Below are 24,464 nucleotides of genomic sequence, written 5' to 3' on the forward strand. Positions count from 1 at the left end.
AGAAGATTAAAAACTTAAAGATATATATTTATATCTTTATAAAGAAATATATTTAAACAACCATTTTATTTCTCAAAGTTCTTTAAGTAAGGTAGTATTTGTAGAAGCCATGTCAAATTAGCCTAAAGTTCTATCCACAGCAAGAACAAACAGGTTTCAAATTAGGACTTCGAGTAATAGACAGATTTTTCTTTGAAGATCCAAAATACTGCTTCTGGCGATTGGTATACGGGCACCTCTATTACCGGTGGACTTGTTGGATAGATAATAATGGATTCACTATGCTTTCTGTTTCATGTCCTCAGTTTGTCAACATCTCTAAGCATAATAGTTTTAGGATTAATTCAGTGGAAGGAGAACAGTTTCACTGGCACATACATGTGATGTATAGCAATGATACAGATTAAAGCACAAATCTGAACTCTCTTACAGAAAGTCTGTCTAGTCTACTCTCTTGTTTATGTTCAAATTGGTACTACCCTGAAAACATCGTTTATTTTAGTCCCCTGGGATAACAACCTGAGAAATCCTTTGCTGTCACAAATCCTCATATTAGGAATGGGACTAAGAAAACCATAAAGACATGAGTCAAATTTAGTAATAGTTACCTCTTCTCTTTATGACTAGGAATTGTTACAAGGACATTTACCTGCCAGTTTAAAAAGCATCCTATATCGCTAGCTAATAACATACAAGTCTTTTAACGTACAATTACTTCAATTAATTGTAACTTGCAATTTGCTTGTAGCAATACTAAGAGACTGGCCTTCAGTGGAGGGATGGTTCCCAGGACTGGAAAGATGAAGCACAAAGATATTCATTGAAGCTTAAGTTTTGAAGTCCATACAGGGATTGCATGGAAGCTTTACTATAATTCGCTTGATGGCATCCAGGAGTAAACTCCAAATAGGAAAAATAATAATAATAATCCTGAGTTATTAGCAAAGCAGGAGAATTGGATGCTGATCTAGATCATTTGAACAGCTTAAGTAATGCAATAGGTCAGCCACGAGTACGAACCAAGTAGTTTATTTAATGAACTACTACACTATTTTTGAGAAGTAAGAATAAGTTCAACTCTGAATCTAGCCAACTATTAAGGTCTTTATTTAATCAAGTAAATCAAGGCAGAACAAGAGCTACAAGTATCTTGAGGTGAAACATTTCAGAGATTCTTTACAGTGTTACATCATGGACCTCTCAGCGCTATGTGTCCAGTCAGTAAATTAGCATTAAATACAACAGAATGAAAGCTACACATTGTTCATTTTATGATTAGAAGAAATTTAAGTAAACGTAAGAGTATACCTTCAGCTGACTTCAAGTCAGCAGCTGCTGCCCAGTCAGTTAAGCTTTAAGGTCATTAATATATGTATGTTGCATTCAGACTTTGAAAATAAAGATGGAATAGCAGCATTGTGGTCTGGAATACATTAAGATTACCTTCTCAGTCATCACTCTGGTATAGCTGGATACTGACTGGAATAGAATCTAGATCAGCGTTGCTTACCTACCTGATTCTTTAACTCTTCTTTAAAACTCAAAGTTGTATACCTTTACAATAAGCTCTTCATAGCATATATGATGTCCTGACAATTTACGCTGCCTGACAATTTAGCCATTTATTTGTAGAAAAGGTGAAAGTATCATCATTAAAAGAGATCCAAAAGCCAACAAAAGCTGAACTTTCACATCTGATTTCTCTAATGAAGATTTTCCAATTGCCTTCCCCTGCTTAGAATTTTAACATCATGACATAATTAAGCATTAAAAAGAACTCTTTCTAAAAAGAACTTAATGGCTCCTGTGGTTTACTTTCTGCTTTCCATTTGAACCATTCTCCACGTTCGTCATAGTTAGTCAACAGTCATTGACATAATTAACTACTTCCATAAATTCAGCAACATACAAGCATACTGAGTCAAGTATACTTACCGAAGAATTGAATGACAGTTTTCTATTCTGCATGGGTAAGAGATTGTACATTACCTGAAAGCTTTTTTTCAAAAAATATTATTACAACTCATGGTGTGCATTTGCTGGAAGGGTCACTTCAAATTAGAAATGTCATTATACTCCTTTAGTTCTTGTTTTTACTACAGAGATATTCATCATAACATTTAAACACCTTTTTAGTCTGCATATATAGTCTTGGAGAGACTATACAACAGTGTAATAATGTCTATTGCAGCAGTGTTAAATATGGTACCTCACACAGTTTGTTATTATTACAAGGTTTCATTTACATTTTAATATGGAATTATTTTCTAAAACATTTCAACTAATTAGCCCTGCAGATAAGAAACAAGAAATGGTTAAAATCTCTGGAAATCTCTTGAAATTTAGGATATCAATGACAATAAAAAAAATTATCCAAAACTACTTCGTGATTTTAAAATTTATTAATCCTTTAAAAAGTAGGTCAACTAAGTATTGCAGAAATTCTCATGGAATTTAAAAATTTGTGGGGTTTTAAGCTAGATTCTTGCAGGGAAGTCTTAATGTCCTTTCCACACACTCAGGAGACCGATTCCTCCATTCAGAGAGTAATGTGTTTTTTAAACAGGGAACAAAAGTTTTAGAGTGAATTATGATTATAAAAATACAATTCATAGAAAGGCAAAATTAGCAAGCAATTTCATAAGCAGTCACTGACTATACACTCAGTTCTACATGAAGAGAGAGAGACAAGGATTCTCCCTCAAAATGGCTCCAGAATTATAAGGTGAATAAGGGTCACCTCTTCGTTCTACTGCAGGACCAAGAACACCTTCCATGCATAACAAATATGTAGGTATTCCGCTATGTCATCTTCAGAATTAAACCATAATTCCTATGATTATTACACAAGAAAAAGAAAAAAAAGTTACCATTTTCTTTTCGTAATCTTGTTATAAATTTCTTGGGAGGTATTACTCCAACTTTTTTCTTCTGGGTGGCTATACTGTGGAAGAGATCGGCTAAGCACGTAAGGAGATTCTCTTTTTTTCTTGGTTGACTCTTGTATGCTAAGACTTTGTCTCGAAATGGTCGACAAAAATAAAGTGCCTGAAGAACTGAATTGCAGTAGCATGTATTCCCGAACTATAAAATAAGAGAGAGATTTATTAGTCTCCATTGTATTACTGTAGAGAGGTAAAATTAAAGCCAAAGTATAAGAGAATGCATAAGCAGGGGCAAATTTTCTGTAAGTCATTTCTTCTTGACTTTAAGATAGTACACCGTACTTCTGTTTTACAAGGATTAAAAAGTACACTGTAAGTAAATGCAAGAAAATCCTAGGTAAACTTGAACAATACTATATGATTTTGTCTCACTTTTAAATTTAATTTATTAGTCATATTTTGCATTTACTTGGGTCAATGTTCAACAAATACCACCAATGTCACAGCTCCTAAAATATGTCCAGGTAAAAATATCTATCCATCTACAGCAAGTCAGCCACAACAGTAAAAAACAGGCACAGCATGATCTTGTACTGTGAAGAAATTCAGCTGTAAATTGAGAGCTTCTCAGACACTTCAGAAATTGGATTCTCCAAATCTTATTACTTGTGATCAAAGTCAGAAATAACTGCTTTAACCTGTTCCTACATTTTCAGTTCTCATTTTAGGGTGACAGGATTCGCATTCAGTTTGCTTAAAACAATACAACACAGCTTGTTCAGGATTCAAAGCGATGGCACGGTTGGTAGTTTCAAATCGAGACTGAAAGGAAAAGAATGGACAATTTGGACACGCACATTTTGAAGGAGGCAAGCCACTGAACTGAAAGGGGGCAGTTAGAAAAGCATCCATAACCCGCTTTGTATCAGGACACTCCAGATGTCCCTCTTCCCCAGACTCTTTCCAGCTCTTAGGCACTTGAGCCTTGTGATCATTGACACTGTCTCCAGCTCACCCCAATGCTGCAAACCTCCCCTTCACCTCTGCGAAGGCATCATGAGCTGCCACTCTCAATGAGCCACTCTCAATTTTATGCTGCCCTCCTCCAGTGAAACCTATTATCTAACACTGAAATTGTGAGAAAAATCTTTATAAGGCCCTCAGCAAGTAATCCAACCTTTCAGCTGCAGTCATTCAACCTGCAAATTGAAGTACACACCTACTACACACATTCTGTAAAATGTGAAAATAATGTTCATATTTACATTTTAAATAAATAAAGATAGTAGCATATACGGATAGCAAATTCTAAGACTATATTTTGATGAGGAGACTGTTATATAGCAAAACCAGTGCATTTAGAGATATTTTAAGAGCAGGTTCTTTCAACAGAGAAAAAGAACTAAAAGCTTTTACATCTTAGGAATAACAGGGAAGTAACTGTTTTTTGCTCTCTCCTGATTAAGACAATGACAAACAAGCGCACCGTGCAATTTAATCACAAAACTGGAAAGTAAATTGTTTTCCTTTATTTGAAATTAATGAAATATGAAGAAGTACTTTCCAAATACACAAGACACACTCAAAGAATGAGTAAGAAGTGTATTTTAAAAAAATTATTAATTACTTTTAAGATGTCCATATTAAAAAGTGAGGAAACTAAAGTCCATCTTTTTTTTTCCTTAAGCTAGGGAAAATGCTTATATTAGCTTCTTTGTGGTCCAAATCTGCACTCAAGCAGCTCAATGGACTTAAGAGAAAAAACAGGGCTTTTTCCTTAAAGGAAGCAGATGAAATCACACAGTAGTTTATGTCAAAACATTTAATATTGTAAGCTAACTATTTATGAGTTTATAATTAAAAATAGCCATAAAAAGAGATTCACATTAAAATGATAAGAAAGTTCTTAAAATTAAATCGAATGGGAAAAGTGATAAAATTTCTACAGCAAGTGTCAAAAGATGAAAAGGCAGCAAATTAGAAATTTCATAACATTCCAATTTTAAAAAGGAACAATCTGATGATAAATTAATTAGAATGGCAAACATGCAGTGAGAGACAACCAAAATATAAAGCAACAGAGAACTCAGAACACTGAACAAAATTCAGATTAATTTAATATGAATGTATGTTAACCTACATGCCTGTGGGTAGGAAATAAAAGCAAGCAGATTAAGTTCATAAAAGGTTTTCCTCAACAAAATTCAGAAAGACAGTAGGCAACAGAAGACTGTTTGAAAACAAACTCCTGAAGAAAATTTAATTAGTTCACATTTGTTTTATACTTAAAGCATCAGTCTTCATTGCTTCAAAACCTAAAATCTTTTCAAAATAAAAGCTTCCAATCATCAAAAAATTATAATGGTACCTCTACTAAAAAACAAGGGGGAAAAGGTGGGGAGGTTTCCAGACTAAGTAAATAGGGAATTTGCTACATGAAAAAACGCTGGTCTTACCACCATTATTACTTTACTTCTCAGCTTTGACTCCAATACAAAAGCACACCCCCCATTTAGAAAACACCCAAGACCGTGCTCCAGTCTCCCCATCCTCCCGCCACCTACTGAACGCCTATTCTTTGCTTTCAAATTCTGCTTCTTCAATACTCTGCTCTCCTGCTAACCTGGCCAACAGACACCTTCCTTGTCCCCTCACTTTACAGTTAGCACTGCCTCAGAAGCACAGTAGAAAACTATAATAAAGACCATCATTGTAATTTTGTATCTTAAACTGTCAGCCTGTACAGAATAGTGAAACTCCTCTATCTCGTTCAGAGAGATGTAATAGAGACTATATACAGCAGAGTTATTTTAACTCATGTTTTCAACGGGTTTATTGCTTGCCTCCTTGTTTCTGTGCGGACCACCTTAAGATGTGCATATTTAAGAAAAGTAAAAAAACAAATTTTCTCTTTTTTCAGTTTATATTGTTCTTCTGTTCTAAATTCTGAGAAATCAGATTATTTATTTTCACAAAAACACTGCACACCCCTCTTTTTTTTTTTTTAAATTCCCAAACAACACCCAAACCTGTGTGGAAATAAAAAAAAAATAAACGACACAGTCAGGAAAGTTGCAACAAAACCACCACACACTCACTAAGCCTTATAGCCTTATAGTTTACTCTTGAGATGCAGCATACAACTGGGAAGAACCTTTGATGTTGAACCACACAGACCTACAAAAATGAACAAGAGGTCTAAAAGAACTTAGATCTGCTTAAAACACTGTCTTTGTGCAGCACTAGGATTCCTCCCAGCTCTGATGCACTGGCAGCTCTGACAACTTTATTTGTTGCAATGGGCCACATCAGTAAATAGGATTTCTCCAAAACACACACCCATTGCAAGAGACTGAATAAGCAAACTTTCTGCTCTAGAAGTCTGGTAAACCGATGAAGAGGTACCAGAGTAGCTCTTATGAGATTAAAAATGTTAATTATTTCAAATTTATTGGATAAAATCATTGATTTAACTTGTGAAGCACGTTGATTTGAATAGTTTGCGTTACTGCGCCGTAGAGGGAAAGAATGACAGGGAGACTGGGATGTTCCTGATTGTCCATGTGCATGGGACATCATACTAATAACATTTTCATCTTATCATGTATCTTGAATATTTCCTGCTGATTTAGTGAATGGTATTGTTCCTTCAAGAGTAAGCTGAATTTTCCATTTAGTCTGACAGAATCAAACATCCCATCAACCATCTGGTCTTCCATATGCTTCCCATAATTGCCCTTTCTTAATTCTTCTTTTACCTCTCAAATTGTTCTATTAGCGCATCCTCTGAATAATCCCTAGATTCTGCCACAAAGCTGAAGAGATGAGACAGTGTTTCCGCCTTCTCTTCTTTTACACTACCTCTAGATAAACACTACGTTTACAATTGACAGATCTCTCTTTCAAAATTGTCATCTTTATCTGAAATTCTGTCCTGCATTCCAGACATCTCAAATGGCTAGCTATCACACAACTGGCAGAGAGCTATTGATTTCCACATTACCTCCATTTTTTCCATTACTCTGGACATAGTTAGGACAAACAAAATCGATAAACAAATTAGAAAAATTTAGCAGTAAATGTTAACGAACTCTAAGAGCTTCACTTCTTGTAATTGCTATAAAACAATTACAGAAATCAATGAAGGCATAAATTGTGATTTCTATCACTTCACTATGATTTCTATCTTCACTGTGATTTCTATCGCTAAAGATAGAAATCTTTATTATCTAATTAACTAATATTTCTTTTAATTATCATTAGCTCAGTTATTCTTTCTGAATGGCCATTGGCCATAGTTTGCTAATGAAGATGTCACTACCTTTCCGTTTCCAGGTAGATTTAAATTCTGCAAGCTTATTACACATTTATGGCATATTCATACTGTGTTAGTAAACACAATCTGTATAATGGATCTGATAACCATCCAAGCAACAATATGACTGAATTTCCTTAGCCAGCCACCGTACGTGAAAAACACAGCACCAATGTGCCGTAGGTGTAACAGAATCCCACTTCACAATTTGTTACAATTCAAAGAAGTTTGGTCCATAAAACTTTATTGTTTGAAGCTAAAATAAGCAACATTCCTGTACTACACAGAAAGTTAAGAGATATCTTAGTTGCCTCCCTCTTATGTGTATGGTTGAGGACAATGACTTAAAGACAGTTCTCTCCTCAAATTGCCTACTCCCTCTGGACTACAGAAAGCCAGAATGTGTTGACATTCATTATATATTAGGAAGATTGTCTTTTATCAAAACTTTTCTTAAGGGTACAAAATATGTAAAACTTAGGTGTACAATACAATTTTACTGTTAAGTCTTAATGTAATACATGTATACAACTACAGTTATAACAGATACACTGTATAGGCTAAAAGACTGGTCTTTTCTATTGAATAAAGTACATAAAATAGAACAGATTTTGTAATGAAATGTAAATGCAGGTTTTGATGACCTGAGCTCATTAATATGCTCATAATATAAATATTCAGTCCTATTAAATGTCAACAAAGAAAAACATTAGTGGAAAATAATAACCCACTCCTGGACAAGTTTAATTATTAACAAGAACACATTTTGTGTTCAACGTTTCTTTCTCCAAATACACGGCAAGTAGGAAAGGGGAGCCAGAGTACCATTCTGGATATTCCAAAAGCTTGGGCCACTTCATACTGAATTTTTTTTATTTTTTTAAACTTTATTTTCCCTATATTTTGGGCTAATCTGAGCAAGAAGCCTCATATTTGAAGACGTTAAAAATGTCAAAGTGGTTAGTACCATATATTTACCCTCAGTTTAAAATTTGAAATTAATTGTTAATTTAGAGGATTGGAATTTCTCTCTAATATGTGATCTGCAGGTTGATCTGCATTAGTTTGTTTATTGTATGAATATTTATGTCACTTTAACAAGAGTTTGTGTTACATTAGAAAAGGAGGAAGACAAAGACTTAAGCTAAGCCACTGCTGAAAAAAAAATGCCAGTGTTATAAAAAGACAAGGCCAAGACAACATAAGCTTTTTGCACATTGCCATAGTCTATAGTACAAGCTTTTAGAAGTGCCAGTCTCTTGAGAAAAAAACTTAGACATTTGATTGTTTAAGATTACTGTAAAGATGTTGCAAGTTTTCAAGTATTTCTTTTGTGTTTTTCTTCCTCTCTCTAGAAGAAGCATTTTAATGCCAAAAACAGGGGATACATTCAAAAAGGGACAGTGAGGCAGCAGTTATATCAACCAGTATTTTAGGCACAAGTTACCCTTAATAGATTTTGTACATAGAAAATAAACACTGCAACAATATTCATTCTATTTTGAGATATGAGCAAATCCTCTCTGGACTTGGACAAGAAATTACGAAAACAAGTTATCTGTCAACAGAATAACAGTTTTGAAAAAACTATAACAGCAGCTTTGATGGAAAGCCTAAACTCTGCTATAGAACTAACAATGAGTATTAACAAACTACTGTATTTGCTCTTTTCAGAGAAACAACACATGATTTTGAAGGTATTTCAGCTTTCATGACAAAGGAAAAAATTACTAATAGCATTTGAGATGCATGTAAATTAGCTTATCAGCAAGAGTGTTTAGTGACTGCATAGCTCATACTGGGATTGCAGACTCCTGAACCATGTCAGTGCTATGCACCTAGAGGATGAGACATATGTTATAGTAGCAGGAAAGCATTAGAAGTAATTAGTTTCATTAAGAAAAGGAAGATGATAGCTCTTGTTAAATCAGCTTGGTTTAAATATGTACTTTCTGAAGCCCCAATACGGAAAATCATTTAATGTTTCATTTTAGACAGAATAATGCAATTTCTAACAAGATATACTTTTCATGGGTAATACCAGAAATTATATGCAAATTATTCCTTAAAACTAATGATTGAGTTGAACAATTCAGTATGTTTTTTCCACGATTGCTTTCCCCTTCGGGCTCAGGATTTTTTTTAAATCTTAATACAAATATCAGATGCGAACACTTCATATCATCGACAGTCTTTCACACATTTTTTTCTTTTACTGTATTTATTCACTTATTATGAACTACAAGCTACACATTTTAAACAGCTTTTTCAAAAGACTTATACATTTTAATAGCAAGAAAGTGATTTAAAAATACCCTACAATTAGTAAAATGAAATAAAGTATTAAAAACACAGTCCAATTTCAACAATTATTTCAGTAGCATGTATCAACGGATACACTGAATATTGAAACACATTTCAAGAAGTATACATATTCAATTACTACATCTTTCAGCAAAATATTTATGTACTCCGTTGCAGTCTTATAATTTAACAAATACACTTGTGGCATTTCAAAGCAATGTAGTTACGGACTGAAACTTACATTAACCAAACCAAAATAGTGCTCATTGACTGGAAATTGTTCCGGACCAATCTCTTTCTCCAAAGCTGAGGCATTGGCGCCCTAGAAAAATCAAAATCAGTAAAATATTAGTGTGGCAACTATGCAGACAGTGAATTTAACTAGTTGAGAAAAAGAAGTAAAGCTTTTTGGCAAGGATAAATGACTTGTCCCTGAAAATTGTAAAATCAGTAACTGAAGCCATAGGTGGCAGCTTATACACGTCAGAGGCATCTAAAACACAGTCACAAGTATAAGTCTGGCCACAGCAGACATCTGGGGCAAAGAGCTGTTGTTCAAGAATGAGCTATGTTTTGTATCATTGGTACTGAGACACAGTAATGCTTTTCACATCATATTTCAATCCTAATTCTTAGATTTGCATACTGTCCATTTAGCTCAGGCAAATGTTTTAGTTGCCAAACAAACACTTTTTGGTTTATTTTGATTTATGTGGGGGGGAAGAGAACGAAACCAACAGAACAAACACCAAAACCAATCAACAAAACCCTGCTCACAACTACAGACCTTGCTAACACCAAACCAGTATCTTCAGCTCTCCCTCACTGAAGCTCTCTAGTCAGGAGGGAGGAAAACAAAAATAAATGATACTAAATATTGAAAACAGATGAAACACGTTCCTGTCTGTACTTTGGAGGGGGGGAAGAAAGTGGAGTTTGTGACCCAGCTCAACAATTGTACATGGCAAATTAAACAAAGTTGTTCTGTTACTCTATTGCTTAATGTCAAGACAAGCTTGTAGGCAGGATAATATTAGCCATGAATGCAGAAAAATTGGTCCTTTGAGCTCTCTGTTAGATTTGCACTCTCAGGATGCTTAGAATGTCCACAAAAATCATTACACACAGGTCTTAGAGCAGACAGCAAGTCTTCTGTGCCATAACTTAATACTTAGATACTTATAATAAAGAACCTAACACTCCTTTACCACCAGAAAATTATTCCAACAAAATCCAAAATACCTTAGAGATATGTTTCCAAATTCATTCTGTTCAAAACCACCTCAAAGTTATATAATTTTCATGTGTTTTCATGCAATTACACTGTTTTGATGTATTGTATTTACTATTTTCAGAGCAGATCTTCTTTAATAACAATTGCATTAATACAGTATTGCAAAGCAGGTGATACAAGGCCAAATGGTGAGCTCCTCTTAACAAGTGTGATTCTCATACTGTGTAGCACATTTCAGAAAAGGTTAAGAAATGCTGATTGTTTGTAAGAAGCAAAGAGATTGGTCTGTCTGCCTTACACTGAAAATATAAAATGTTCAAAGTGCTTTGTTAAATACTTTGAACTTTGTAATATTAAAAAACAGCACAGTACAGCTAGTGTTGGTGTGCATTACAAACGCTGCAGCCTTTGCCCAACAAATCTGTTGTGTCTGATCCTCAAAAATAAGTCAGAGAAGGTAACTTTTGTTACTCTGTGCTTCCAACCAATGACTGTTGAATGAAATGGTGCAATAAACATTGAGCTTCAAAAGAAAGAGAGGCTTTTTATTTAGAGACAGAAAAACCTCTACACTGGAAAATTCAGAGAACAAATAAAACTAGCTTGTTTCTATGAGCTCTTACACTGATTGCTTTATATATACATATCTCCTCTATCAACTAATACATGAGCATAAATATTCCAGTCTAAAATCAGGCTTAACTGAAGCTAAAATAGCACATAGTATACAGGAAAGAATCTTAAAAACTGATGCAACTCCTTCCCAAGAAGTTGTTTCTTTACACCAAAGATGTAGCAAATAGCTCCGGACATTACAACAATAAAATTAAATAAAAATTAAAAATTGCATTAAAAACAGTACGCAGGATTTCACAGATTAATTACAGACGGGGGAGGGAGACAGAATTAAAATCAGGACTGTTTCAAAATGTATAAAATTAAAATGAAACTCTGTTACGTGGTATCTCATGACGTGACTGTGGTACTGCAGAACTTAAGTACGATTACACAATCTAGCTTAGTAGTTCTGAAACTGGATACACGTGGTCAAAGGCCCATGAGGAGGTTAACAAGAGCAAAAGATATTGTAACTCCACACTTGCGACAGTACCGCTCTGCTCCATTCACAACACGGCCCGAGCTGCTTTTTCATCGGCCATATCCCCTGCAATTTTCCAGTACGATAAAGCCTCTCCTTTACTGGGGATTTGGCTGCAGGGCTTACTACTTCAGCAGCTGTTCTCAAAAGGTGATGTCGGTGGTAAGGAAAAGGGGTACAAAACCTCATTTAACGCACTCCACAACTTCTGAATATTTAATTTGCAGCCTTATTAAAATATACCCATGAACTCTGACAAGGTGGATATTATTTACAAATAAACTATGTAAAAAAGGAACTGTGGAGGCCTTTTTATCCTATTGTTAAAATCTCTACTTCTTTAAAAATAAATAAATTCAAGAGCAGACTTTTAGGAAATTCTTTCTCTTTTCTAAGCTACGGTGGAGTAGCTGCTTTATTCTATCTTTGGAAGGAAGAATATTATGGTACAAACTTTGATGTTTCTGTTTTGTAAAGACTTCTACGCTGCATTTGGTTTTCCAGCACAATAAAGATCCTGACTCGGCAATGAGACAGACCCGCTAAGATACTCCAATATTGTTTTGGTTTTCTGATTATTCAAGGCTGTTTCATTCAAGGCTTAGACTTTCACATGATTTCAAAGCAGGGCATTACCTATGTTTGAATGCAGTTATTTATGAATGTTTTATTACTACAAACCAACATGGATGTTTTACACCAAGATAAAAACCCTCAAGCTACTTAGACTTTCCTCTACAGCTCTCTCTTTGTCTGTCATAAAGGATGTTATTCCTGCCCCTAAAGTAATCATTTATACTGTGCACAGTGTGCTGGTTGCAGAGAGCAAAAACATAGTATACAACAGAGGCTGGAAATGCATGTTCACATCTGACCCGTAAAAGCTATTTTAAAACCTAACTATCCCTCACTATAAAACGTTTCCCATTCAGCATTGAAGTACACAGTCCCAGCTGACTCTCCAATTATGCAAATACAGATGCAGAGAGAAAGCACTGCTGACACCACCAATTATCATGGTACCATATGATCTTCTGGACAACAAGACAGCAGAGGTTTAAGGCAGTAGTGGAGTCTATCTCTTTTCATCAGCCAAGATGGACTTACAGGACTTGGGATCTAGACTTGGGAGATTTCAGTCTGTGATGTATGCTGCAGAGTATAGAATTTCTTCCTTCGCCACTTAACTGGAATGTGGAAGATCCCAAAATTTTTTGGGGGCTTTCTGAACAACTCATAAAATAGGTGCTCAGTCCCCACACAGCAACTTGGCTTTGACATTGTGCAGGGGACAGAAAGGAACATCATCAACTTTGGTCAGTACACTGACCTCCAGTTTCCCTACCCTCCTGAGCAGAAGCATACGAGGTCATTTCCCAGAAGTGGGAAGAAATGGAGGCACAAAAGAAGTACAAAAAAGCTCATATTGCAATAGTACTGGCATTTACCAGTTTTTGCATCATATTAGTATAAAACCTATATGTCCCCAAACACTGCCTTACACTACCCTCCTTCCAGCACAGAGATAATTATCCAGGCATACAGAACACGTATTTGTCATAGTTAACGCAATATAGCTTTATAAAGTGGAAAGTTCGGTAACTGAGGTGTATACACAAGAACACAACATGAAATCAAGATTTGCTGAACTTTTACTTGTTATTGAAAATGATCCTGGAAACAAAGTTAACATATCAATGACTCACACATAATAAAAGTTAGGTATAAAGCTGAACTACTATACACTTCATCCTATATTTGACTTCAAACTGATATGAGATAAATCATGACTAATCTTAGTTTAATCACGTTAAAAATCAGTTGAATGTTTATTGCTTATCTCACCCAAGTTAAAGAAAAAGGCTATATTACTGGATTTATCAATGATCTCCTTAGATGCTAATTTCTTAAGGAAGGGATAAGAATACGTGTTAACCATGGAAGGCCTTTAATTAAGTTTCTCAAATATTATTTTCAAAAGAGCTCGAGGTTTCTATAAATTAACACATTTAACATTAACAAATGAGTGTTTCATTTCAGTTTACTGGAATCAAAGCCCAGAAAACACAGTGGGAGAGGAAAGTGTAGTATCTTTTAATTAAGTATAGTTGAATTTTCCTGATTTTCAAGTTTTACAGATACACATTTCCTCAAAGTTCTAAAATAAACTAAAAAAAACCCTGACACAGTACATTACAATGGAAAAGGGGAGAAAAATAAATAAAGTCCAGACTTATGATCTGGTTTTGTGTTTGTTTAGTTTTTCACTTGCTAAAGCAATAGTACTGTTCAAAGCCAGTTCCACTTTTATCATTGCCTTTTCTCACTGCCTCAGAGGTCACACTATTGTGGTGCTACATGTCGAACTAGCACTCCTGAGACACACACTAACAGCTAACATATGGATAAACTAATTGGAGACAATCTGTAAAGCTGTTGGTGCTTATGATCTGACATACACACTTTGGGTTTCAGAGGGGTTTTGACAGACTAGTTCTAGGCTGGCTCTGTGGCAGAACACCAGCTGCAGCTGAACTATGTTGCTTGATTCAACATAGATTCTTCCAAGAGGAATCTAATTTGTGTGCTCTAAGACCACTCCAGATGCAAACCAAAGTACGGTAAATTGGGATGCTTTGGAGAATCTCTTCAGAACTGCACACACCTTACCTGAACTAAAACACTAATGAAAATGCACCCAGCATTTGCCTAAAGAAAAAAAAAGCCACCATACATTAAAAATACTGTCTAAAAGCGTGTCAGCAAGCAGGCAAACAATTAAAGTGTCCTACCTTGTTGTTATCATCCACCCTAGTAGGGAGCATTTATCTTAGAAAGACGTGATTCACAAACAGCCTAATGTGCTTTGAAGATTATACTGGTGTCAGTCTTATTGGGGTGGGGTAGGGGGAGGTTGATCTATCCCTTTCTAGAATAAATATCAGTTGATAACTCCGTGGGTCATCTTTTCAGTAGTTTGCTGTAGCAGCTTTATCCTCTAGCTTTATTGACTTGTAAATACCCTGATTAAAACCAAAACTTTCACATTTAAAAGAAATTTCTTATCTCAAGACTTCAATTTGTTGTTAAAATTCTGAAAATCCATTTCTCCCTTCACACATGTACTACGCTAGATCCTTCCCTACAATGCTCTCTACCTCCCTCAAGAAGCAAGGAACGACAAAGATAAAAGGTGACTCACATAACTAAGCCATGTTGCATAGGTATATGTAAGCCCAATTTTTCAAACATGACCTTAGCTATAGGTAAGTGAAAAACAACAAAAACCCTCCCACAACACAGAATTTTCATTCTTCCTAGTGACAGAAAGGCATTACAAGTAAAAGGGAAACTCACTAACCAAGAATAGCAATGTTTTCCTGAACAAGAATAAAACATTACAAGTCTAAAATTAATTTAATTATTTATAATTGGCAAAGATAAATGTCAGTATAGAAGCACTCATTTCCTAGTTTTTTCACCTTTTTTTGCCGTGTATTAGAAGATTCTTCCTCGTCTGTGCCACTAGTGAAAGTATACAGAATGTCATAGCCTACACTAACTAATGCAATGTGACTGATGGAATCTTCTGCTAAAGAAGAAATACATAATTCTACTCTTCCAGTTATGTTTTACCAGAACACGTGAATTCATACTTTTCCATGTATTTATACGAATCAGGATTAAGAACAAACAGAATGGCTATATTAAATGAGTTTATATCTGGTGTTTCAACTGCTAACCAAAATGGAAATGCATACTGTTTCTAGCCCAGGAAGCAGAAATGGAATATGCTGAGTGGGATTCAATAATCCTTGCTGTTCTTTTACTTGCAATAGAAAACACATTAGTAATACACAACTTGATAACCTAACTATGAAATATTTGGATAGTTTCTGTTCATATTTTTCAAATACTTACAAATAGCATTATTTTCTTAACTAATTAGTTTAAGACACAGTCCTGTACATTCTAATCATGGGCAGCTAAGACAAAAGGGCTTTTATTTAGTACAAAGCAAAACCATCTCTGCCTGGGTAAGGAGAACAACAGCATAGCACAAAATTACCTTCTCTTCACTTTTGGTATGTCTACCACACCCATCTTTTTGAGCCCCACTGAGCAAACACAAACTATTTTTCTTCACAGCAACTAGATAATAGTCATACTTCCTTTTGTTTCGAATACTGAAGTCAAAGATAAGTTACGCTCACATATGAGGCTCAGAGCCTCATCAAGACCAGGCTTGACAAGGCTCTGAGCAACCTGATCTAGTTGAAGATGTCCCTGCTTACTGCAGGGGAGTTGGACTAGATGACCTTTGAAGATCCTTTCGAACCCAACACATTCTATGATTCTATGAGGCTGAGACTTGGAGAATTAAGGCTTTGGGCTTGTCTTTTTCATAGAATGGATCTTCAAAACATGAAAAGACATAATGATACTTCTACAATTCTTCCCCAATTGGTGCCAGACTTGACATGGACTTTATCTACTACCTGCTCAATACAGAATGAAATCATGCTGCTAAAACCTAAAATACTGCAAACAAGATAAATCGTATTTATACTATATAATTCCAGAAAATTCCTGGGGGAATGCTGTTTATGATATCAGGTGCCTTTGCTTCAGTTTCCTCTGATCAGATGGATTTTCAATAGCATCAGTGCAACACATCTCATAATGACACTTATTAAGTGGGGTCCCAAAGGATCAAAACTGTTACCTTCAAAGACTTTTAGTTAAAGGTTGAATTACACTATCAGACAAGACAGGAAGTCTGTGAGATGTATTTAAAAGAGGATATGATGGTGACTTTAGAAATCTTTCACTGCCTAAAAAGTACAGTTATAAACATTATATTCATCTTTTAGAAAAATCAGACTTACCTAATCACCCAAAATGCAGAGGGAGAGAAAAAAAGGACACATTTTCTCAACCTCTTTTGTTGATGAACTGCACACTGTGGTGTGTTTCACATGCTTTTTTAACCTGCATAATTCCTGTTTCATAAAAAGAACTATGTTGCTTTTATAATTTCCCATTTTCATGGGATTATAAAAAGAATTGGAGTTTATGAAAAACATTAAAAATCGTTTCCATTTCTGGTCTATTTATGTTAATACACCACTCTGGTCCTACACTACAAAAAGATATAGATATTTATTTTTTTCCCCCTCAACTGAAAGATCAGGTAGACCTTACTGAAAAAAATAATTTGTTAAAAGCATTTAACTTTAGCAAGCTTCCTAAGCTAGGAAAGCCAAAGTTACCCCCCTATACAGGGCTTTTATACACCTCTTCCCTTCAACAAATTTGAAAGAGAAAAGTAGACAATATCAATTAATGGACAGACATCCTTTTACCACTTTTTTTTTTTTTTACAGAATCTTTCCTATAAGTTTCAATGCAAATTAGTTGCTTCAGTAGTTTAAAAAGTAAATACAAAGACTATATAAATGACTCATCTAAGCATTCAAGATTTTCTAGTAATAGGATCAGTTATTCCCACTGACAGAGCTAAGAATTCTGTCTGCAAGACTAGAGCACAAGTTTGTAGTCCATTGTTTCTTCGTGCTTAGAACTTGCAAGATGAATATATGTACACATACAGGTAAAAAGGAACATCTATGTAATTGAAATTATCCAACCAAGTTATATGCCAACTAAATAATTCTCTGTGCTGGTAAAAATACTGCTTTACAGCTAGACAACTTCAGGATTTTTTAAATCGTGTCTCATATTTGACATTTGTTTTATATTACAGTCAAATTCACATTTTGATGTAAATTTAAAACAAATTTGTCTAAATTAATTAGCATACTAAGCAGTGTCACAAACCTAGTATTTTAAAGAGCAAATGTACAGGCTCATCTTTTATTACCATATTGTAGCATATTACATCTACAAAAATTATTATGATCAATGCTACAATCATGCTTGGGTCTTAGTGTCATATTTATCATGAAATATTCTCCTGATAAGAACTCCAACAGATGAGTGAACCTCCCTACTGTGGTTTAAGCTCTTACCACAACTGTGTAACACATACTTCTCCAAAATTTCATGTGCTTGCAACAGAATCACCACAACAGAACATGTGCCTGAACACTCCAGTCCACTGATCAAGGCAGATTCAGGTCATGATGCCAGACTGAAATGCAGTGGCTGAGACATAGCACATGTTCCTTCTTGCCAACCCTGCTACATAAGCAAGTCAGACAGCTGGATAGAGGAACACCATAACACTGCTGTTTTCTCTGTGCTACTTTAGTCCTCTCCTCCTCTGCTTTTTTTTTTTTTCCCTGTCACCTCCTCACTTTGAAGCTATGTTTTCCCACAACTTTTCTTTCCTTGCTGTAACTCTCAATTCTCACTTCTTCCAGCATGAGTCTTCTGTACATTTTCCTGTGGAATCTGTTAACCTGATCATCAATTAACGTTTAAGTATTATAATTTGTGCTTCAGAGGAGACAGTGCAATTAGAAGGAACAGGAGTGTGTACATCATAGCCATTTCTGGCTGACTGCAAACACTGGCAAACATCAATTTACATGAAGTGCAGATTTCACAATCAGGTTTGAAAACCCTATTGTAAACAAGTAATACCCTAAGCAGTAATGAAGTCCATGTATGTATACCTATCTCACAGTTAGTTATACAATTTTCATGCAATTAAGTGTTTTTATAGTGCCTCTCTGCTATGACATCTGAGGTAGGTGCACTGCAGCCTTCCCTCAGCTGGGCACTTTCATGGTCTGTTCCTTATAAGCCACCTTTTTTCCCCCCACATTCTTGTTTGAATTTAAGTACCTCCGAGACCTCTTCACCCTTGTCAAATGTGACTGAAACAGGCAAAAGGATACTGGTGACAATACCCTTAGACAGGGGACAGGCAGGAAAAGGACAACAGCCAGCCATTCAGCATGATTCCACAAGTCTTACTTCTTTCAAAAACAAACAAAAATTTTGATTGTAAGATATGCACTGACTTCTCATGCAGAACACACTGTTACATCATACAAGCCACATCTAGCTACGAACTGTGTTTTCAATGCCAGTGTTGGGGGGCTGAATGGATCACTGAAGACATTCAGTGGCACTGACCCTGCATATAAGAAGTTAAACTGGCGGACAGAGAAAGGAACATATAGACAAATACCTGAAACATGAAGAAAGGATTTTAATGTCTAATGCTACAGCTTCTAGATTAACATAATTTTTAAATTTCATTAAACTTTTTCAGGTTGTGCTAACATAATCAACCAGTTTCTAGAAGAAACACTGAAAAACAAGTACTACTACCATTACAACTTCTGTATGTCTGAAATTGTCATCTTTGTAGCTTTTTGTAGCTTTTATGGTACAAAGATAATTTCTATCTTCTTACTTCAGCTACTATAAGACTTGATACCTTTCAACTGCTGGCAAGTGTTTGCTGAATTCTAGACAACAGAAGCAAAAGTCAGAAGTACTAGGTTCAATCTCTATTTTATGGTGAGTATAGCTTGGGGCACATCATCATTGCAGTTAGCACAGGTTACTTTACCACTTCTCAGCCATGCATAAAAACCCCATATAATTCAGTCAAGTAAGACTTTGTCTGCAGTTTAATGCATGGATGAGGGTAAAAGACCAAATTCTACTTTTACTGCAAAGACATTAAAAAAAAAAAAAAAAAAAGACCACACACTTTTAACCTCATCCATTTTGCAACAAGAACAGTGGCTAAACCCTAAACCACTCAAGGGGAAAGGTATTTTCCAGTGCTTTTCCACAATCTCCAGCCATGTAATTACGACTTACTACAGCACAAGGAACCACGGGAGTGGTGATGTAGAGCAAAGAAGTCCAAGGAAGCTCAAAGGGATGCAACGCTAGGAGGCAGTACTACGGGAAGAGCTCTGCCACCACTAGTAGAAACACTGGATCAAAGAACTAACGAAGCATACAAAAGAACCATCTCTTTGTAGACAGAATGTGCTCTCGTAAGATCATCTCAAAAGGCACTGTGGCTAACAAACTAAAAATACTGGAAATCACTCTTCAGTGTACCCACGCTACCTGACAGTACTGTAAAATGTAATATATTGCTTTCTAATATTCAGAGCTTGAACAACAAAGATAAGATGCATAAAATATAAGTGAGTCGTACAAGCAAAACTTGAATTTGGATATAAAAAAGGAAGTCATGAAACACAGGAATGTGATGGAAGAGCTTCTTCAAGATAGTTCCAAACTGCTCTGTTGCAGATTATAAGTGTACGTGCCTGTTAGATTTGTGTAGGCACAAACTGTCTCTTGACAAAAATTGCCTGTTGCTGGTTTTGTACTAATGAAACACAAGAAAAGAAGCAACAGCCTGAGAGTTCTTGTAAGAGGCACAGGGAAAGGCAAGAAAAACTTGTAAGAATTTTTAGGAAGTTGTCTGGCAGTTCATCAAACAGTGGGTTGACATAAAGAAGAATTGCCAGGAAAAAAAGTATTATTACTCACCAATTATATTCCTTTTTTGTTTTTTTTGCAAACATTTATGCTTAAACATGAGTATATGACTCTTGTTAAAATCAAGAGGATCTGCCTGACCATAACCACATTGTTCTAAACAACTCCACAGTAAATACCACATGCTTCTTCACACTATCTTTACCAAAATATTTTTAAGCACAATCTTATATTATCTACTAAGTGTTGAAAAAACTTTTACAGCAGGTATCCTATGCTAGCTGTCCCATCTCACAGCTCATGCATCATAAAGGCACAGGAAAAACCTTATGCCTGGAGTTTATCCACCTTGGTGCACATGATTATGATTGGACAGATAATACCTAATTGCCATCAGAATTTCAGCTTCATGGATATAGACACTTTAGTTAATCAAAAGAAGATCTTTAGTTGAAAAAACTGGTTTGGTGTTGACCTCAACATTAATGACATAATGTAATTTCTAAAAACCATACATATAGAATAATGTTAAACTAGCTGCTGAGCCAGTCTAGACCTACAACTTCTATGCTGTCCAGAAGCAGAAAAGTGAGGTCCCATACTGGACGTAAATCAAGAGGCCAACACTGACACAAAGGCCTCTTGTGGGTCAACTGTGGGTGAAAACACGTTAGCTAGAATGGCAATAAAATGAGATCGTCCTAGCTCAAGGATCAATCACATTGACTCCTCAGCAGTCTAACCTGAAATCTAACTACTTCAGATAATGAAAACTCATGAAGTACATGGTATATGTCCTACAACACTTGGCCATATAAAGATCTTTGCGTACAGCTCATGAATTCAAGAAGTCAGACTCTCCAAGTCCAAACAAAAAGATGTGATCTCCCACATCAGAAAAAACATTACTCAAAATTCTCATGAGCCACCTGTGAAATGTCTGAGATGTTTGCAGCAAGATTTACAAAAAACATAAATCATTTTCCAACAATATAAAATGGAAGCATCTCCCGCTATTTCACATTATGATATGTTATAATCCCAATGCAGCAAATCAAGAAAGTAGATGACAGAGTGCATTTTTCCTGTTAACCATCTCTTCCCTTCCCCTGTGGAAACAGATTTGGTAACAGGAATTTTCATTTGGCTGTGGAATACGTACAAAAGACAACAAACGCAAGATCTTCATCTACAAACCACCAACACATCTCTTCCACGACAAGCAGTAACTTCTACTGACTAATGGATATTTCCTTCCTTAAATTCAGCATTCCTCCATCAGTGAATCTACTGAGCTCCTCACCCCTCTTTAAAAAAACCCGAGAGCTTTATCACACCTGTGTATCTGCTTATAGCTCCAATTTATCAAGAGAGAGAGTAATGAAAAAGCAATCACTGGAAGAAGCCTCCTATCAGGACCCGGATCGATGCAAACAAGTCAAATTACATGCCACCGGGTGGAACGTGCTTGGCTGACCAGATCACGCGGGATGCCAACACTTTTCCGGGTAACCAGAGGAGCACCCGCCTGCTAATAGTCAAGGCAATTACAGCCCCAATACACGAGTAAAGTACTCGGAGAGCTGGGGACAATTCCGAAGTGGATCGGGAAGAGAAGGGCACTTCTAGAAATCCTGCCCTAAAACCACCCCTGTACTAAGCAACCCCGAACTGGAGGCAACGTCCTAAAGCTCTCCCTGCCAGCTTTCGGCACACTTCGGGGCAAAGCCGCGCTCAAACCCCACGCACTATCCCCTCCACAGCCGGGATTCCCCCCTCGCCCCCAGCCCAACCCAGTCCCGTCAGCGTCTGCACCAAGGCTGAGTCTCCCAAAGCCGATTAACCCGGCTCCGCTGCCGATCCCCGCCCACGGCCGCGCTCCCGCTCCCCAGCCGGGGACGCCTCCCCGCCGCCCCGTCCCCACGCCGCCCGCACCACCCACCGCCGGGCCACCGCCCCACAGCCCCCGTCCACCGCCCCGCGTCCCCACCCCCGGGGAGCCGGCAGGGCGCGAGAGGGCCGCCCCGGCCCCTCACTCACTCACCATGGTACAGATGGAGGCGATTTTGGAGACTGTCATTAGGATTTCCATCCGCCCAGCGCCATCTTCCGCCCAATCACAGCGCCGAGCCGAGAGGAGCCGGGCTGGGCCGGGCGGGAGTAGGAGGGGAAGGGAAGGCAGAAGAAGGCAGGCGAGGGGGGCGGCCCTCAGCGCCCCCGCCAGCGCCCGCCGCGGGGCGCGCGCGGCCCCAACGGCTCTAACAGCCCCAACGCCCGGGGACGCGGCTCCCCACCGGTGCCACCGACGCTGGCTCCGCGCGCCAGCCGGCCCCGCGCGAGCCCGGCCCCGCCTCCCGCCGGGCCCTAGCGCCGCCGGGTCACCGGCCCCCGCCCCCCGGCCGGCTCCGCTCCGGGGCTGGCTCCGCCCCCTCCTGCCACCTCCCCCGGCGCCGCCAAACGCGCGTGCGCGGCCCGGAGCGGGCGGGGTAGGTGCGGCTTCGTTCCCCTCACGCCGGTCGTCGCGCCACAACATGGAGACCCCGCCTAGACTGGGGTGTGCGGCTCTGGAGGCCTCGGCACAGGGAGGACATGGACGTGTTGGAGTGAGTCCAGCGGAGGGCCACGGAGATGATGAGAGGGCTGGAGCACTTCTGCTGTGGGGACAGGCTGAGAGAGTTGGGGCTGTTCAGCCTGGATGAGAGAAGGCTCCCAGGAGACCCTATTGTGGCCTTTCACTACCTGAAGGGGGCCTACAGGAGGGATGGGGAGGGACTCTTTATCAGGGAGTGGAGCTATAGGATGAGGAGTGACAGTTTTAAACTGAAAGAGGGGAGATTTAGATTGGATATAAGGAAGAAATTCTTTCCTGTGAGGGTGGTGAGACACTGGAACAGGTTGCCCAGAGAAGCTGTGGATGCCCCATCCCTGGAAGTGTTCAAGGCCAGGCTGGATGGGGCTTTGAGCAGCTTGGTCTAGTGGGAGGTGTCCCTGCCCATGGCCTTTCACGAACTAGATGATCTTTAAGGTCCCTTCCAACCCGAACCATTCTGTGAGCACGGTGGTGGGTGTCAGGGGCCTCTCTAGCTGCCGTCAGGGCTCTGGCATTACTTTTCTTTTTTTCTTCTGTGGCCCCAGAGCTGAAATCCAATGGCTGGGGCTGGCAGTGGAAGAGTTGGGGGCAGGGAGGGGAAGTTGGTGAATGTTTCTTTAATGCAAATGCTGAGCTGCTTCTAGGGAAGGAGTTCCCTTGTGGCTTGGGGAGGTGAGGAGAGGGAAAAGACATAACTCGTAGCCAAATGATAAAAGCAAATTAAAAAATAGAACTAAGAAAACTTTTGCCTTCTATCAGCTTAATCACTCTAATGCCAAGCTAACTTCAAAGTGACTTCTGACATCTGAACAGTGGTTGTTTTGTCAAAGCCGTTCCTCTAGGGTCCCTCCCAGGAAGAGAGGCATGGGGAGGCATGTACCTATGAATTCCTCTCTTCTTTTTCTTGCTTTGTCTCTATATTACCAGCTCTTTGGTTCCCGCGAGTCCAGGATTTGCATGCCCCGGCCTCAGACATCTTGGAAAATAAAGCTGATCAGTGGAGCAGTCACATCAACTACTTGAGGTGTCTACTTGGGAATGAGATGAATTATCTAGATACGCCTGTTCATCTGTGAACTATAATGGAAATCTGGGTGACTCGTTCAAGATGTTGCTGTCCACATTAAAGAAGCATAAAGCTAGCTAGGATATAGAATCATTTAGGTTGGAAAAGACCTTTAACATAGTTGAGTCCAGCTGTTAACCTAACAGTTCCAAGCCCACCACTAAACCATGTCTCTCAGCACCACATCTACACATCTTTTAAATAACTCCAGGGATGGTGACTCCACCACTTCTCTGGGCAGCACGTTCCAATGCTTGACAAGAAATGGCACTCCCCATCTTTTTTTCTTATATGGGAAACTTCTAGCAGATCAAGTTGCATTATTATTAAGAATAATGTCTATCCACATAAGGCCTAGATCATAAACACATCCTTTCACTGTAAAAAAGATATTTTAGTATCTATAAGATTAAATCATGATACTTTCCATGATCGTCAGAAGTAAATACTCTTTAGCAACTAAATTAATGGAAATAGTAAATTTTCCTTCAGCTGAAACATAAAGAATATGACTTTAGAAAGTCTT

At 37.8% G+C, this 24,464-nt stretch overlaps 1 protein-coding gene across 4 annotated transcripts in view; it reads right to left on the bottom strand.

The window, feature by feature from the left end:
• The window catches only part of USP12 (ubiquitin specific peptidase 12), a 44,601-nt gene extending 21,989 nt beyond the window's left edge, over positions 1–22,612 (bottom strand). For all 4 annotated transcript variants that reach the window (XR_008466150.1, XM_054199834.1, XM_054199809.1 and 1 more), the window contains exons 1-3: positions 22,327–22,612; positions 9,746–9,826; positions 2,871–3,084 (exon numbers count right to left, since the gene is read on the bottom strand). Coding sequence is in view for 3 of the 4 variants with exons in the window: in XM_054199834.1 (XP_054055809.1) it covers positions 2,871–3,084; positions 9,746–9,826; positions 22,327–22,374 (343 nt within the window). In the remaining variant the exon portion in view is untranslated. The remainder of the gene's footprint in view (positions 1–2,870; positions 3,085–9,745; positions 9,827–22,326) is intronic.
• Between the last annotated feature and the right edge of the window lie 1,852 nt (positions 22,613–24,464).

Source organism: Rissa tridactyla, chromosome 1, assembly GCF_028500815.1.
Source record: "Rissa tridactyla isolate bRisTri1 chromosome 1, bRisTri1.patW.cur.20221130, whole genome shotgun sequence".
Lineage (NCBI taxonomy): Eukaryota > Metazoa > Chordata > Aves > Charadriiformes > Laridae > Rissa > Rissa tridactyla.